Below are 13408 nucleotides of genomic sequence, written 5' to 3'. Positions count from 1 at the left end.
TCACACATCTTTACTATTCGTGTCGTCTCTGACACTTCCCAAGCACTAGGAAGTATCTTCCTGCACTCCATACGTATCACCCACATCCCCCAGCCTACTCTCCTTCCTGCTTTCTCTTCTTTGCTTCATTGTGATCTTCGACTTGCCTCGTTTAAGCCAAGCTCTCCAACCAGAACAAAATCTGAATACAACTACTGCCTTCGCAAAGGGTGCATGTTGTTTTACAGATTACCACTGAGTGCCATTGATGAAAAATCTTGATTTTTCCAGTCTGCAGAGAGTACAGCTTTAGGCATTCCACATCCCTCCTCATGTGCCTTCTATCAGAAGTATGATAAAAATATTCAGTGCTCTGAGAAAGGAATTATCACCCAAGCAAACAGCAGAAAATTCACAAGGGGCTCAGAAGATCATGCTTCACTACAGTTTGTAATTTTTTCAGTTCCAGTTCAGTTTTCAGTAAACCTCCTTAGTTTTAAGAAACCCCAGTTATAAATGTCTTTCAGACAAATAGCCAGAGAGAAAATACATACTGTCTAGTCACACATTAAATATATACATATTATATCATGTTGGTACTGCAGAAAAACACAAAAAGACTTAAGGCACAGACCAGTATAGAATCTTACAGTAAGTATATATAAATTCAGCTCAAATTATTACACATACAGGTAGCATTTAAAATATATCTCCCCTTGCCCAAGGCGTGTTCATATAGTGCATATGCTCCTCTGCCACTCCCTTTGAAAATGAGAAAGCCATACAGCAGTCTCTTGTAGCATGCTCAAAAGAGATGCTGAGGCACAGCAGAGATGCAGGCATCTCTGCCACACCAGGGTGCTGCCTTTTTCAAGGCACTTCATTTTAAAAACCATTTAATAACAATGCTGCAGTCTTACAAGCTTCTGGTTCTGCATTGAGAGACTAGGAAAAAAAAAAAAAAAAAAAAAAAGGTTTACCATCTGTGCATTCTTCATAATACCAGTCCAGTTCATAGTAATCTGCTTCAATAAATTTCTGCATAGTCAGTATCCTTCAGCAACAGACAAGCTTGCACTTCGCTGCTAAGGTCAAGTGAAACGCAGCCATGCCTTCCTGCCCTTGCAAAATTCCAGGTCGCCAGGAAGCTCAGGGAAAGCTGAAAACGAACTGCACATCTTCAGTGGAGCTGTAGTTAAACCAAGGGGTAGCGGGGAAGGGGAGAGGTGTAATTTAGGGGGAAAAACAAAATAAAATAGAAGGATGCAGAAGGGAGATTTCTAAAACAGATGCCCCGGCGGCTGCTCTAATAAAGAAGCTCTGCACAGGAGCCTCAGATGGGTGTTAACAACCTCATCCTATCAAAGGGCTGATGTGCTGACGTGGGGGACACACACCACCGCCCGGCTGTTTCTAACCCATCCCTCTCCTCCCCAGCCTCCGCATCCCTTCCCCTCTAACGTGTCGCCATGGAGATGAGCTGGCTCCAGACGAGATGCGGGGATGAAGGGAATGCATTTTGCTGCTTCTGCCTTTACAGGCTGGAAGGACCCCTCCATACTGGGAACAAAATTCCTCACGCAGAAAGATGAGACAACTCGCTGCCGACTGCTCGCCGAGCAGCAGCACCATGCCATTCACTGGGCACAGGCAGAACATTAATAATGAAGATGTAGTCCATCACTACGCTCCCCCACACACTGATAAAAGCCTGCCTTCCCCATGGAAAAATGAAACATTATTGCTTCGCTACATTATTCAGGGCTGATAATAGAGCCTTTCAGGCATTCCTGTTACTGCAGAAGTGGCAAACAAAAAAATGAAAGATCTAGAAAAACAGGGAGAGGAACACATTTCTCTTTCCAGCAAAGCTAATCTACTTTGTCTTCTACCTTCACCATGAACCACTGACCCTTTTTTATTTTTAAGCACCTAAGCTTCATAGTCAAAAACAAAGGGTTCAGACAAATTTTCAGTGCTCTTCCTAAAAATACTTCAGGTCTTCAAACAGAATAGCTTAACGTTTGTGCGCAATGTTTTGGAAATGAAAAAAAAAAAAAAAAAAAAAAAAAGACAATGTCTTTAAGCTATTAGGAGCAAATCTGAAGAGTAGATGGCATCAAATCATCATCACCATCAAGCACAGCAATTCAGAAAGCACGGTTGAATCTGTACAGGTACAGATACCAAGGGATTGGGATCCATTTTGTTTACAACTGCAACTTATTCTTAACCCCTTTCTCCTCCTTTTTAGGGAACTTGATTACTCTGTGACCACCAGTAGAGGCATTGGTACAGATTAAGGTCCAATACACATTAATAACACAGGATAAACCATCCTGGTGTCTGACTAGCCCAAGACTCCATCTGCAGAAACAACCATGAGCAGATAAGGGAGACCTGGCCTTCCCTTAGCTGCCTTCTCAAGCTCAGCTCTTTCCAGCTTTCAAGTCAGCTTGAGACAGATGCAGTTTATACTCTTGGCAATTCTCAAAGGGCTTATCCTGTGAGCCCATGTACATTTTTTAGCATCTCCAAGATCGTCTTGCAAGGAGTTCCACACATCTACCATTCATGATATAAGAAGCCACCATCTTTTGTTCCCAAACTCACTCTTCCTAAATTAATTTGATGCCTCCAGCTCTAGGAATCTGAACAAACACTCACTTCACCTCTCCTTTCCAATTCATTCATTGCAAATTTCTGTTAGATCCCCCCTCACTCAGGGCTGTTCTAGAATGTTACTGCTTACTCTACTCCTTAACTGGTACCACTAAATTTACTGTAACAGGGGGAAAAAAAAAAAAAAAAAAAAAAAAAAAAAAGGGGAACAGTCTAGCAATAGAGAGAAAAATACATATGCTGCATGACCACATTAGTATTTCAGCTTTTCTGGCACAAATAATTATCGCTGCAGTAACTTTGAACTTGGAAATGATCACATCTGTGTTATGTATTGATAGCTGAATCACAGACTAACAAAGTTGGTCGCAATAGCACAGTCAGCAGCAATGAGTTATGTTATTCACTCCAAAATTCCTGTCCAGGGCCAAACACAAAGACTCCTTTGATTGCAAGTACATGATTTCACCAGAAAATGATGTGATATGGTTTGGAAAAAAAAAAGAAAAAAAATCACTGCCTTCATGTCCTACAACAGAGTAACCTCTTTGGTAATATGCACAGGACTCCCCCTACTCAGTGCTGCTGAGGCCACACCTGGAGCATCGGTTTATCAACAACAAATTAACAAAAGGACTGTGTCTTGGCTTTGGCTGCCAGAATGAAGGCTGTCGTCTTCACCTTCTGTCACTCCATACCAACCAGAGGCCAGGAAATCCTCATGCCCCATTAGCTTCTAGCCTTACATATGAAAGGCACAAAAATCATTTTTATTTCCCAACAGAGGCTACCCCTCAGTCATTAATTTTCCATCAAGGTAACCTTAGCCCTCCTGAAATCAAGATACACACTAAGAGGTAACGATGGTCTGAAAAAATAAAACCTAGTTGCATTTTGAAAGAGATCAGATTATTTTTGATCTCACATTGCTGATCAGATTTTTTACATTCTGTACTCAGTATTGACAGGAAAGCTATACAATTAGTGTACTTGTACTTCAGGTTAGGAAATCACAAAGAATTATGTAAAAGCCACTAAAAGCCTTTGGATATGCAAAGGTCATATACTTACCTCTGAAAAAATTAATGGTTTGAATACTGTATTTTCACCAAACATGATCAATCTGCCCTCACACTGCGCATGCCATCTTGAAATCAAGGGCCACGAAGAGGCCCTCCAGTTCTAGCTCAGCCTTGCAGAATTTCAGGTATGCATGCTCACAAGGTGAGAACTGCACATGCTATTAAATGCTATTAAGGCTACACTGTTAAAATACTGTCAGAGCAAAATAAAGGTTCCTATGGCAACATTAACTCAATTGCTCCGCATATGAGCTATTTGTTCCACTTGTATTATTTTTGTCCAGAAGGTAATTTAAGTCTGGTAATGCTATTAAACTTGCATTGAAAATATAAAGAGTGGGCACTGGCTACCAGCTTAAAATTGCTGCAAGGACTCTCTCCTTTCTATTTTCTGACAATTTAAACAAAGGAAATCTTGAATATGCTGACATTTTCTTCTCACTCCCTCCCCTACACCCCACAACACACAGTTGTCAATGAGAGAAGATGAAAATAGTACATGGTGGGGTTTGTTGTTGTTGTTTGGGGGTGGGAGGGCAGTGGTGTCTTTTGTTGGTTGTGTGTGGCTTTTTTGGATATTTTTCTATAGAGCTAATTGCAAACGCGGTGGCGTAACCTAGAAAGGCATTATTATTCTGTGGAGAAAATCACATAGGTGGTCAAATGATTTCAGAAGTCCCCAAGAGACGTGGAAATATGGGGTTAAGTGCATGATCTTCCTGGTCTGATGACTGAATACTATACCTCCAGGTATCCCTTCAATTGTATGAGAAATCGAAGCTACACAAGGGGCAGGCTAGAAGGGTCATCAGGTAGGATACAGAAGCCTGACCAGGCTGCCAAAGCAGTTGCACACTTGCAGAGCCTTCTTTCAGCCTCTGCAGCCCTAGTTTTACTTCCTTCAGCTGGGTATCAGGTACCTCTTGTGTAAAAACTACCCGAACAGTACAGCTTTTTGGTGGACTGCATCTACAAACATTAAGCCTCTTTGTATCCAGAGCCCTCATTATAACATTACATTTGATGGGAGTATTACCATGTTAATTGCCTAAAACTTAATCAGATAATTGAGTTTAAGAAAGATTTCAGATAATAGCTCTATGATTATATGGGAGTTCATTTTTCTTATTTCAAATCTAAATACAGTTATTCACATTCATTTAGCCTTCCCTTCGAGCTACTAGACTTCATGCTTTTTCTGTTTTTAGTTTAAAACGAAACAAGGAAACTTCTTTGTTCTCCACAGAGCAAAATATACAGACTGATAAAGAATTCTGGTTACCAGCTTTGATAAGCTAAATAGACACAGCACTCCTTAATTTTACCCTTACATAGGGGTATTTTTAGGCAGAAAAGTTGGCTTGAAAAGTTCTTAAGCCCTCTCCTCCTTCCTTTTTGCTCCATTAAATCTGTACCATAGGTCAATACTAAACTGAACTGCTCAAAATAACCAGGTTAAAAAAAATACAAACCCTCTTCCTTCTTGAAAGATAATTTTTGACAAAGATAATTTCATTTACCCAACTGCTAAGCATGGTCTCTCAAGGAAGTTGTAACAGCACACTCAAGAAGGCAGTGGACTATATTGTTAGGGGGCAAAGTAGCAGTAAGGCATCTCTGCTGGCAAAAAAGCACTCAGATGATATCCTTACCTTGAATCTTACTATTAGTCATGCTTTCCCATGTTTGGTCATTCCCAGCCTTCTCCTCTAAACCTTTCTCAATTCTGGAAGGATCTTTTGGAAGTAAGCACGAGAGTTGGTTGCAGTATTTTTATGGCAGCTGCAGCAGTGCATTAGCTCTCATTGAATTACCTCTTAGTCACGTTTATTCTCTTGTCTCTAGAACTACATAAGGATGTTCACACACTTAAACACCATATCTTTTCATTATTTTCTAGAGTCACCAACACACAGGCTAAAGGTACCCATCCCACTAATATCATCTGGAGTCCTTTCTATCCAAGGAACTGCTGTACAGCCCACCATCATGCAGTGTGGCTTTGCCACAATAGTTACTTTGCAAGCTGACATTTCTAAGCTGCCCTTTTTTTTTCTTTTTTTTTTTTTTTTCTTTTCCTTTCTATTTCACATTATTAAAAAGCATTAAAGCAGAAAGCAGAGCATATTAAAAAGCCTAACTGATTTTCAAAGACAGGCTGGCATACTGTTATTTCTAAATTGGGACCTCATTTTCTGAAGTGAACAGTTACTTACATTTCACCTTCTAAAAGAACACAGAGCGGGAGTCATTCCACATTTAGTAAGAATAAACAGCTCTGCAACTTAGGCTAGAGATCTCTGCCAATGTAGTATTCTGCTCAACAAGAAGTCATGGTGGCTTGCTTAACATCAAGAGTGGAACCAGAGCAGTGAAAGCCTTGTACCAGATCAGCTTTCAAACTTGGTATTTAGAAAAATAAGTGTTTCAGATTTGATAACTCTCTTTAGTCAACACGTGATTACTGTGCAGGATTTCAAAATGGTACAGGTACTTTTTACACATGGGACAGAGTGTAGAGACACATATGTTCCCTTCTGAACACCGTAAGGGCACAACGACCTCTTCTAGTACAGACAAAAGACTCTTCTGATGGAGAGACTCCAAGCGTTCTCCCACTGAAACAGAATAATTTAACATGAGATAAGGGTGGACAGATTAAATTAAGTTACCTGAGGACAAAAAACTATTTTCCACATAATAGGATTACTTCTCCCTTCCCTCAAAATTATCCCTGTAGAGCAATATATTTGCATTTGTATGAAATCCAAATTGATGCTGTCTTCAGCAACATACCTCAAAACTGGTAGGCTTTCATTATTCATTAAGGGATCACTGGTCATGCTTAAATACTGTGAGACTATAATAGCAAGAGATAGACATTTCCAAAAGATGTCATATTTATAAGAGAATTCTCATATATACACAACTATCTAGAATATGTAAAGCTTTAAAGAATCATATATTGTAAACTGTTTGCCAACTGAAATGCACTAATTTTCTATTTTATTGTGGTTATATCTTTACTGGAGGTAGCAAAAACATTTATAAAATGAAGTTGAACTTAACAGCATGCTTGATTGTATAGATAAAAATACTACAGTAACATGGCTATGACCTGTTTTTCTAACAAGGGAAGAAAACCCACTGACAGTCACAACCGCAGGTTCCCAGGAGATGAAAGAAATGCAAGCTGAATTACCCCGAAGGAATACAGAACCAGGGAGCCCAGAGCTGGACACTGTATTCCAGGTGTGGCCTCACCAGTGTTGAGGTATAGGAAAAGGCTCTCCTCCCTCAGCACTCCACCTAATGCAGCTTAGGACACCATTCACCTTCTTTGCTGCAAGGGCACACTGCTGGCTCGTGTTCAGCTTGGTGGCCAGCAGGACCCCAGCTCCTTTTCTACAAGACTGCTTTCCAGCTGGTCAGCCCCCAGCACGTTCTGGTACATGGGGTTGTTCCTCCCCAGGTGCAGGACCTTGCAGTTGCACCCTTGGGTCAAGGACAGCTGACTGGGCTTGTTAGAAGTTGCTAGAGCTTTCTACAGGCTCACATCTGCGGCTCCCCTTACCTTGCCTTTACCTGTCAGCAGCAGGCACGCTCAGGTTTTTCAGAAGTCCCCAAATGATCCTGGTCTTTGTTGCCAGATCCAGAAGCTCCCAAGGCAGAACCCAGACTCCAGTACAAACTGCTACATCTGTTTGTGACCTCTGTTTGCTGTGGTATGGGAGCTGTGCTCAGGCCTGGCTCCTGTATTGACTTTACTCTAGTATCAACCTAAAGGGGTGCTAGGCTTTCCTTAATCAGGGGGCAGGGAGACGGAATGTCACACGTTTACATAGCACATTTTAGATTGTCATAAAAAGCATTCTGCCTCAAGAATTATTATTAATGAAACCGGGAAGATGAAACTTATTTATTTGATTATGCTTTAGGGACATAAAAGAACAGCTGCAGCTGTAATACGCTAGTCATTTCCTTCTGAAAGGAATATTCCTCCAAGTGTGAAGACTCTACTTTCTAATGATCAGTTAAATTTAAAAAAATAATTATTTTTCATCATCATCTATCCCAGGTTATAGCCAAGATTTCCCCTAAAAGCTGCTAATAAATTTAAATACTTGGATATTTAAATATTAATCTTTCTACCACAATGTTCCAAAACTAATTCAAAAGGAGGGCTAAGGAGCCTTGTGTCTCTTGACTATTTTCCTCAAACTAAGTGTTCCCTTGTGGCAAGTTTTCCATGGTAAAAACGAAACACAGCAGAAGTCCTCCCCCCTCTGCCCTTGAAACACAGTAACTGTACAGTCACAGTAGAACTAATGTGTGAACATTAATAGCTACTAGTTTATTTTTTAACTGTACAAAAATGCATCTGTATGCTTTAAAAGCACTCCAAACACCTACCAACTCTTCAGAAAAGCTCTATCATTTTGATGCTTCTATTTTAAAGGACAACAACTCAGCTACCAGTTACATGAGGAATCACTCCTGGAAGTAACATTTCTCACGGATTCTCTCCTGGGAGCAAATGCAAACACAGGTGAACTCAAACCAGAGAATATTGTCACTGCAAGTGAATTAGATTCCTTCACAGATAATGGTCTTCAGAGGAACTTGAATCTATTGAAACAACCACGCAGTCTCTCTTAATAAATGTATTAGTCAGAAACAAAAAATCAGGGTCAAATAAGTATGTAGTATAATAATGTTTCCTTTTATCAAGCCTGTTTTGTAGAAAAGGGAAATTTTAACTGAATAATGAGAATTAATTACAGAACATGCAATAGATATATGTGAAAATGTACGTGCATGTACATAATACAAAAAATATGTGCTACAGTTCATATAAGAATAGCAAATAAGTTTTTTGGAAGTACAGTTCTGAGAGAGTGATAGGCCATAAAGAATTAGAGCAATGTTTTCTGAACGCAGTTTAAAATTATGGTTTGGGTTTGCAAATCAACTGGAGCTTTATAAATCACCTTTTGACCAAATGAGGTTCTTCCCTTTCATCTTGTCATTCTAAAGTGGGAAGAAATGAAGACAATAGCACCGTTTTAGGAGGCATTTGTTTTCAGAACCAGTTTACTTGCTGGGCTTGAGATAAACAGATCTTTACTACCTTCATGGCACTTCACAAGACTTCATAAAAATGCATTTGAAGAACTATTTTCATTTTCAGTAAAGATTTGAAATTTGGTCATTATATTTTAAAGTTGTTTCAAAAGGATAACTATGAATCCAACTGTACACAAATACATCTATACTATAAATACTATACTTGTGTGTGTGTGTGTATATATATATATCTTAAATACATACACAACATTAAATATACACAGATCACTCCACTTTCTTACTTCTGTGGGCCTCAAAGCATTTTTAAGTACTCCAGTATTGAGGTTCAAAAGTTCAGACACATATCCTGTTCAAAACTTACAAACAGAACAGAGCTGGAGATATGGATCACAATCAAAAGAGAAGTTAAAGAGTCACCAAGTACTGTAACTGGCCACAGATGTGTTCTAAATCTCAACTATTGCCAAAAAGAAAACTACCACCAACAACTAAAAACCATCATAACCTCCACTGCCATTATAACCAGTGGAAAAGCAGAAGTGTTTCCCTTGCCTAATTCCAAGCTGGTATCTGAACATCATTAAACTAATGAGTTACACCACAGGATTGTCACAATTGAGTTACCATCTAGATGTTAATTCAACCTCGGTAATTACACTTGAACTGGTATGGTGAGAGATGAGGTATCAAGATGTTGCTCTTTCCGATAAACTCTACATAAACAACAGGAAGCAGTACAATATATATATTTGCATAGATTAACAACGCATGATATTTACATATATTAAAACATGCATATACCCTATCTGTCTAATATTTCCAGTCTGAAGATTTCCCAAATAAAGCCACAAAGCATCCCTCCCTTCTGACTTCTTAATAATTGGTAGTATGTCACAGTTTCAAAGCTGATTGATACTACACTACCCAGGAACAACAAGCAATGAAAAGATTTAACTTAACCTAAAAATATTCTGCACAAGCTCGTGTTTTGAAATTCGTTTTATTTTACTTATCTTTTTGTCTCTGAGAAGCTTGAAGAGGGCATAGCAACAGATCTATATGTGTAGCACATTTTAATCCTGACAACAGTATCTGTTTTGCAAAGAATCCTTTTGTCCTGTAGTAAAATTAATAATTTTTTCTTTCACTTAAAGGAATCTGTCAGATTATAAATTTCTTTTTTCTTATTTATGAAATACAACTACGTCCATACAATTTTTAGACTACAAGGATACTGCTTTGAATACAGTGGAAATCTGTAAGATTGAACTAATTTCCTCATAAACAAGTCACAGTATTTGTTCACTACCTTGTCAAGGTTTTTAAAATGAACTAAACAGGTACAAAAGGAGTGGCTTGATTGCAGCACTGAAATGAATCATAGTGTAAGCAGACACACCCTGGAAAATACTCTCTAGATTGATAATGGTACAATTCACAGGACTTCTGTACCAACTTACTTAAAATAATATTTTTCATTCTTTTTCACTCTATGCCATAATTTCCAAACATGCCAAATTTTTATGATCTTGCGCTCTTATGTACAGATGCATTATATGACTCGTTCACAACAAACGAACAAGGGTAGAATAAGAAATCTCAGTTACCAGGGTATTAGTCTAGGGCTTAAGCCAACTTCACTTGGTTTAAACTTCTTAAGCTACTGTTAAGCAGAAATGTCTGTACATAAGCATTAAAGAACAAACTTTTCTTTACACAACTTCTCCTTCTTAGTTCCTTTATCTTAATCCATTAATTTCCAATGAAAGCAGAAAACACATTGCGGCAGCAACTGCACTCACCAATTTTTTCCATTCAAGCCATTTGACTGCATGAAAGTTTCAAATCACAGCACATGGCAAAGTTTCCAGTCATGCTTGTAAGAAAAATGCCATACAAAATTGTTTAAGTGCACACAGCTACAAGCAGCTACTGCTATCCAATTTCTCTGCTATACATAGCTTCATTTATCATAGAATCACAGAATGGCTTGGGCTGGGAGGGAACTTAATGATCACCCAGTTTCAACCTCACTGCCATGGGCAGGGACACCTCCCACCAGACCAGGTTGCCAAAAGCCCCATCCAGCCTGGCCATGAAGATCTCCAGGGATGGGGCATCCACAGCTTCCCGGGGCAGCCTGTGTCAGTGCCTCACCGCCCTCACAGTGAAGAATTTCTTCCTAATATCTAATCTAAATCTACCCTCTTTTAGTTTAAAGCCATTACCCCTTGTCCTGACACAATGAGTCCCTCTTCTTCGCTCCTGTAGTCCCCCATTACGTACTAGAAGGCTATAAGGGAGCTGAAGCCTTCTCCAGGCTTAACAACACCATCTCTCTTAGCATATCTTTGTAGTAGAGGTGCTCCAGCCCTCTGATTATCCTTGTGGCCGTCCTTTGGACTCATTCTAATAGGTCCATGTCCTTCTTGTGCTGGGGGCCCCAGAGATGAATGCAGGGCTCCAGGTGGGGTCTCACGAGAGCAGAGTAGATGGGGACAACCCCCTCCCTTGACCTGCTGGCCACGTTGCTTTTGATGCAGCCCAGGATATGGTTGGCTTTCTGGGCTGCAAGCACACATTGCTGGCTCATGTTGAACTTCTCATCAACCAACACCCCCAGGTCCTTCTCCTCAGGGATGCTCTCAATCCATTCTCCACCCAGCCTGTGTTTGTACTTGGGATTGACCTGGCCCAAAGGCTTGCCGTTGCACTTGGCCTTGTGAGGTTTGCATGGGCCCACCTCTCAGGCCTGTCCAGGTCCCTCTGGATGTCATCCCTTCCCTGCAGCATGTTGACTGCACCACACAGCTTGGTATTATCGACAAACTTGCTGAGTGTGCACTCAATCCCACTATCCATGTCACTGTTAAATAGTACCGGACCCAACACTGACCCCTGAGGAATGCCACTCATCACTGGTCCCCACGTGGATATCAAGCTGTTGACTGCTTCTCTTTGAGTGTGACCGTCCAGCTAATTCCTTATCCACTATGTGGTCCGCCCATCAAATCCATTTCTCTCCAATTTAGAGGCAGGGATGTTGCACTGGAGCATCTATTACTATTCATTCCCAACAGTCAAGCACCATTACAAGTGATATGTCACAGCAGTGTCACAGCTGGGAGACTTAGGATGCTCTGACACTGATTTTTGCTTTCCTTGCCCCATTAGCAAAACATCTTTCCTGTGATTAATACAACAGTTCCCCTGCATAGAACTTCTTATAGGTGTGACCAGGTTAATCCTGTTACTACAGACTGGAAAACTGACTTTTCAGAAGGTTTCTTTTAGCTAACTACTGTCATCATTTAACAGCATTAAAGGTCTGATATGAAACAAGGAGCTGTTGTACAATTAATTCCATAGATCAACTTCAGCTTCCCCCCACCACTTCATGTTGTTTTTGTTTGATTGAGGAAGAGATGTAGAATATATGTAAAATATCTACCAAAATATTTAATGCCTTCTATTGAAGCACTGAAGTCAGTAACTCTGTTCTTCATATCCATAATGCTTGTCTTTACCTTTTTTTTTCCTTACAAAGTGAATTCTCCAGGTGCTTCACAATACAATGAAGTCATGTTTGCAAAGGTTTGTGTTGAGCCCCGTAACTCATCCCTTCCAAGCTCCACAGTTCTTCAGTAAGTCTACCTAAATCTATGTCGTACTATAACTTATGTAAACGCACTACCATTTAAATCTAACAGCTACAGCTTTAGTATGTCACCTATCAGTTGGATGCTCTGCCAACTATTTTAACATGCAACACATTTAGAAGTACAACAAAACTCTACTTGATGTAAAAACATCAGCAGGGGGAGGTAGGATCATTTAACCATAAATGATAATTAAAGGACAACCAAAGCATGGATCACAAAAGTCTTGTCTTCTTGCACAGCTAAGTCAATACCCACAGTGGAAGAACTCAGAGAGACAAAAATCCATGGACTGTGATAAAATGATCTGCAAGCTCAAACAAAAAGAATGAAAAATGCAGTAGGTCACACTACTACAAGCTTTTTCTCCAGGCACAAATAGTACTTTTCTGTACAATAGCATGAATACGAACACAAGAAAGAATGAAGTGATAAGCCTTCTTAACTAAATGCTCAGTTTGGTTCTTCACAAGTCTTTCATAAAATCTTAAGCTGCAGAAAAATGATTTGACATCATCATGTGATGCTGTTACACACTGGCACCAGACTAAACAGCAATGTGTCAGAGGGTATGTTCAAAAAAAAGCAAATAACTCAACAGGTCTAACTTTCTACATTTTTATAGATGCAGAAATTTCATTCTCTTGCCAGGGAGATCACAAACGGAAGGTTGCATTCCTTTGAAACTGCAAAGTATTGCAGTTTCATCAATATTTGATAATGTGAAGAGGCGTATGCACAGATTACAAACGCAACAGCTGGTTTTGATTATTTCCTTAAAGCTGGAAAAACAGGTCTCTTGCTTTTCACAGTTATAAGAGAATTACCTAGACACTTCAGAGAAGGTAACAAAAATAGCACTGTTTTATTTGTTCCTCAGTACAAGTTATGCATTTTTGACTTACGGAAGTATTTCAAGGTCTCTTCTATTTGCTCAGTTGTTAAGTCAATATTTGCATCAGGAGAAATGAGAGGCGT

The 13408-nt window shown here is 39.7% G+C and overlaps 1 protein-coding gene across 2 annotated transcripts in view; it reads right to left on the bottom strand.

Moving 5' to 3' along the window:
- The window catches only part of TRAK1 (trafficking kinesin protein 1), a 54013-nt gene extending 52679 nt beyond the window's left edge, over positions 1–1334 (bottom strand). Inside the window, exon 1 of one of the 2 annotated variants that reach the window (XM_032180946.1) lies at positions 960–1334. In XM_032180946.1, the coding sequence (XP_032036837.1) occupies positions 960–1023 (64 nt within the window). In that variant the 5' untranslated portion in view covers positions 1024–1334. The remainder of the gene's footprint in view (positions 1–959) is intronic. The other variant, XM_032180948.1, reaches the window with a different exon arrangement.
- Positions 1335–13408: the final 12074 nt, after the last annotated feature.

This window comes from Aythya fuligula, chromosome 2 (genome assembly GCF_009819795.1).
Source record: "Aythya fuligula isolate bAytFul2 chromosome 2, bAytFul2.pri, whole genome shotgun sequence".
In the NCBI taxonomy this organism is placed as follows: Eukaryota; Metazoa; Chordata; class Aves; order Anseriformes; family Anatidae; genus Aythya; species Aythya fuligula.
Note: the sequence above shows the minus strand (reverse complement) of the source record. Positions and strands in the feature narration are given on the sequence as shown.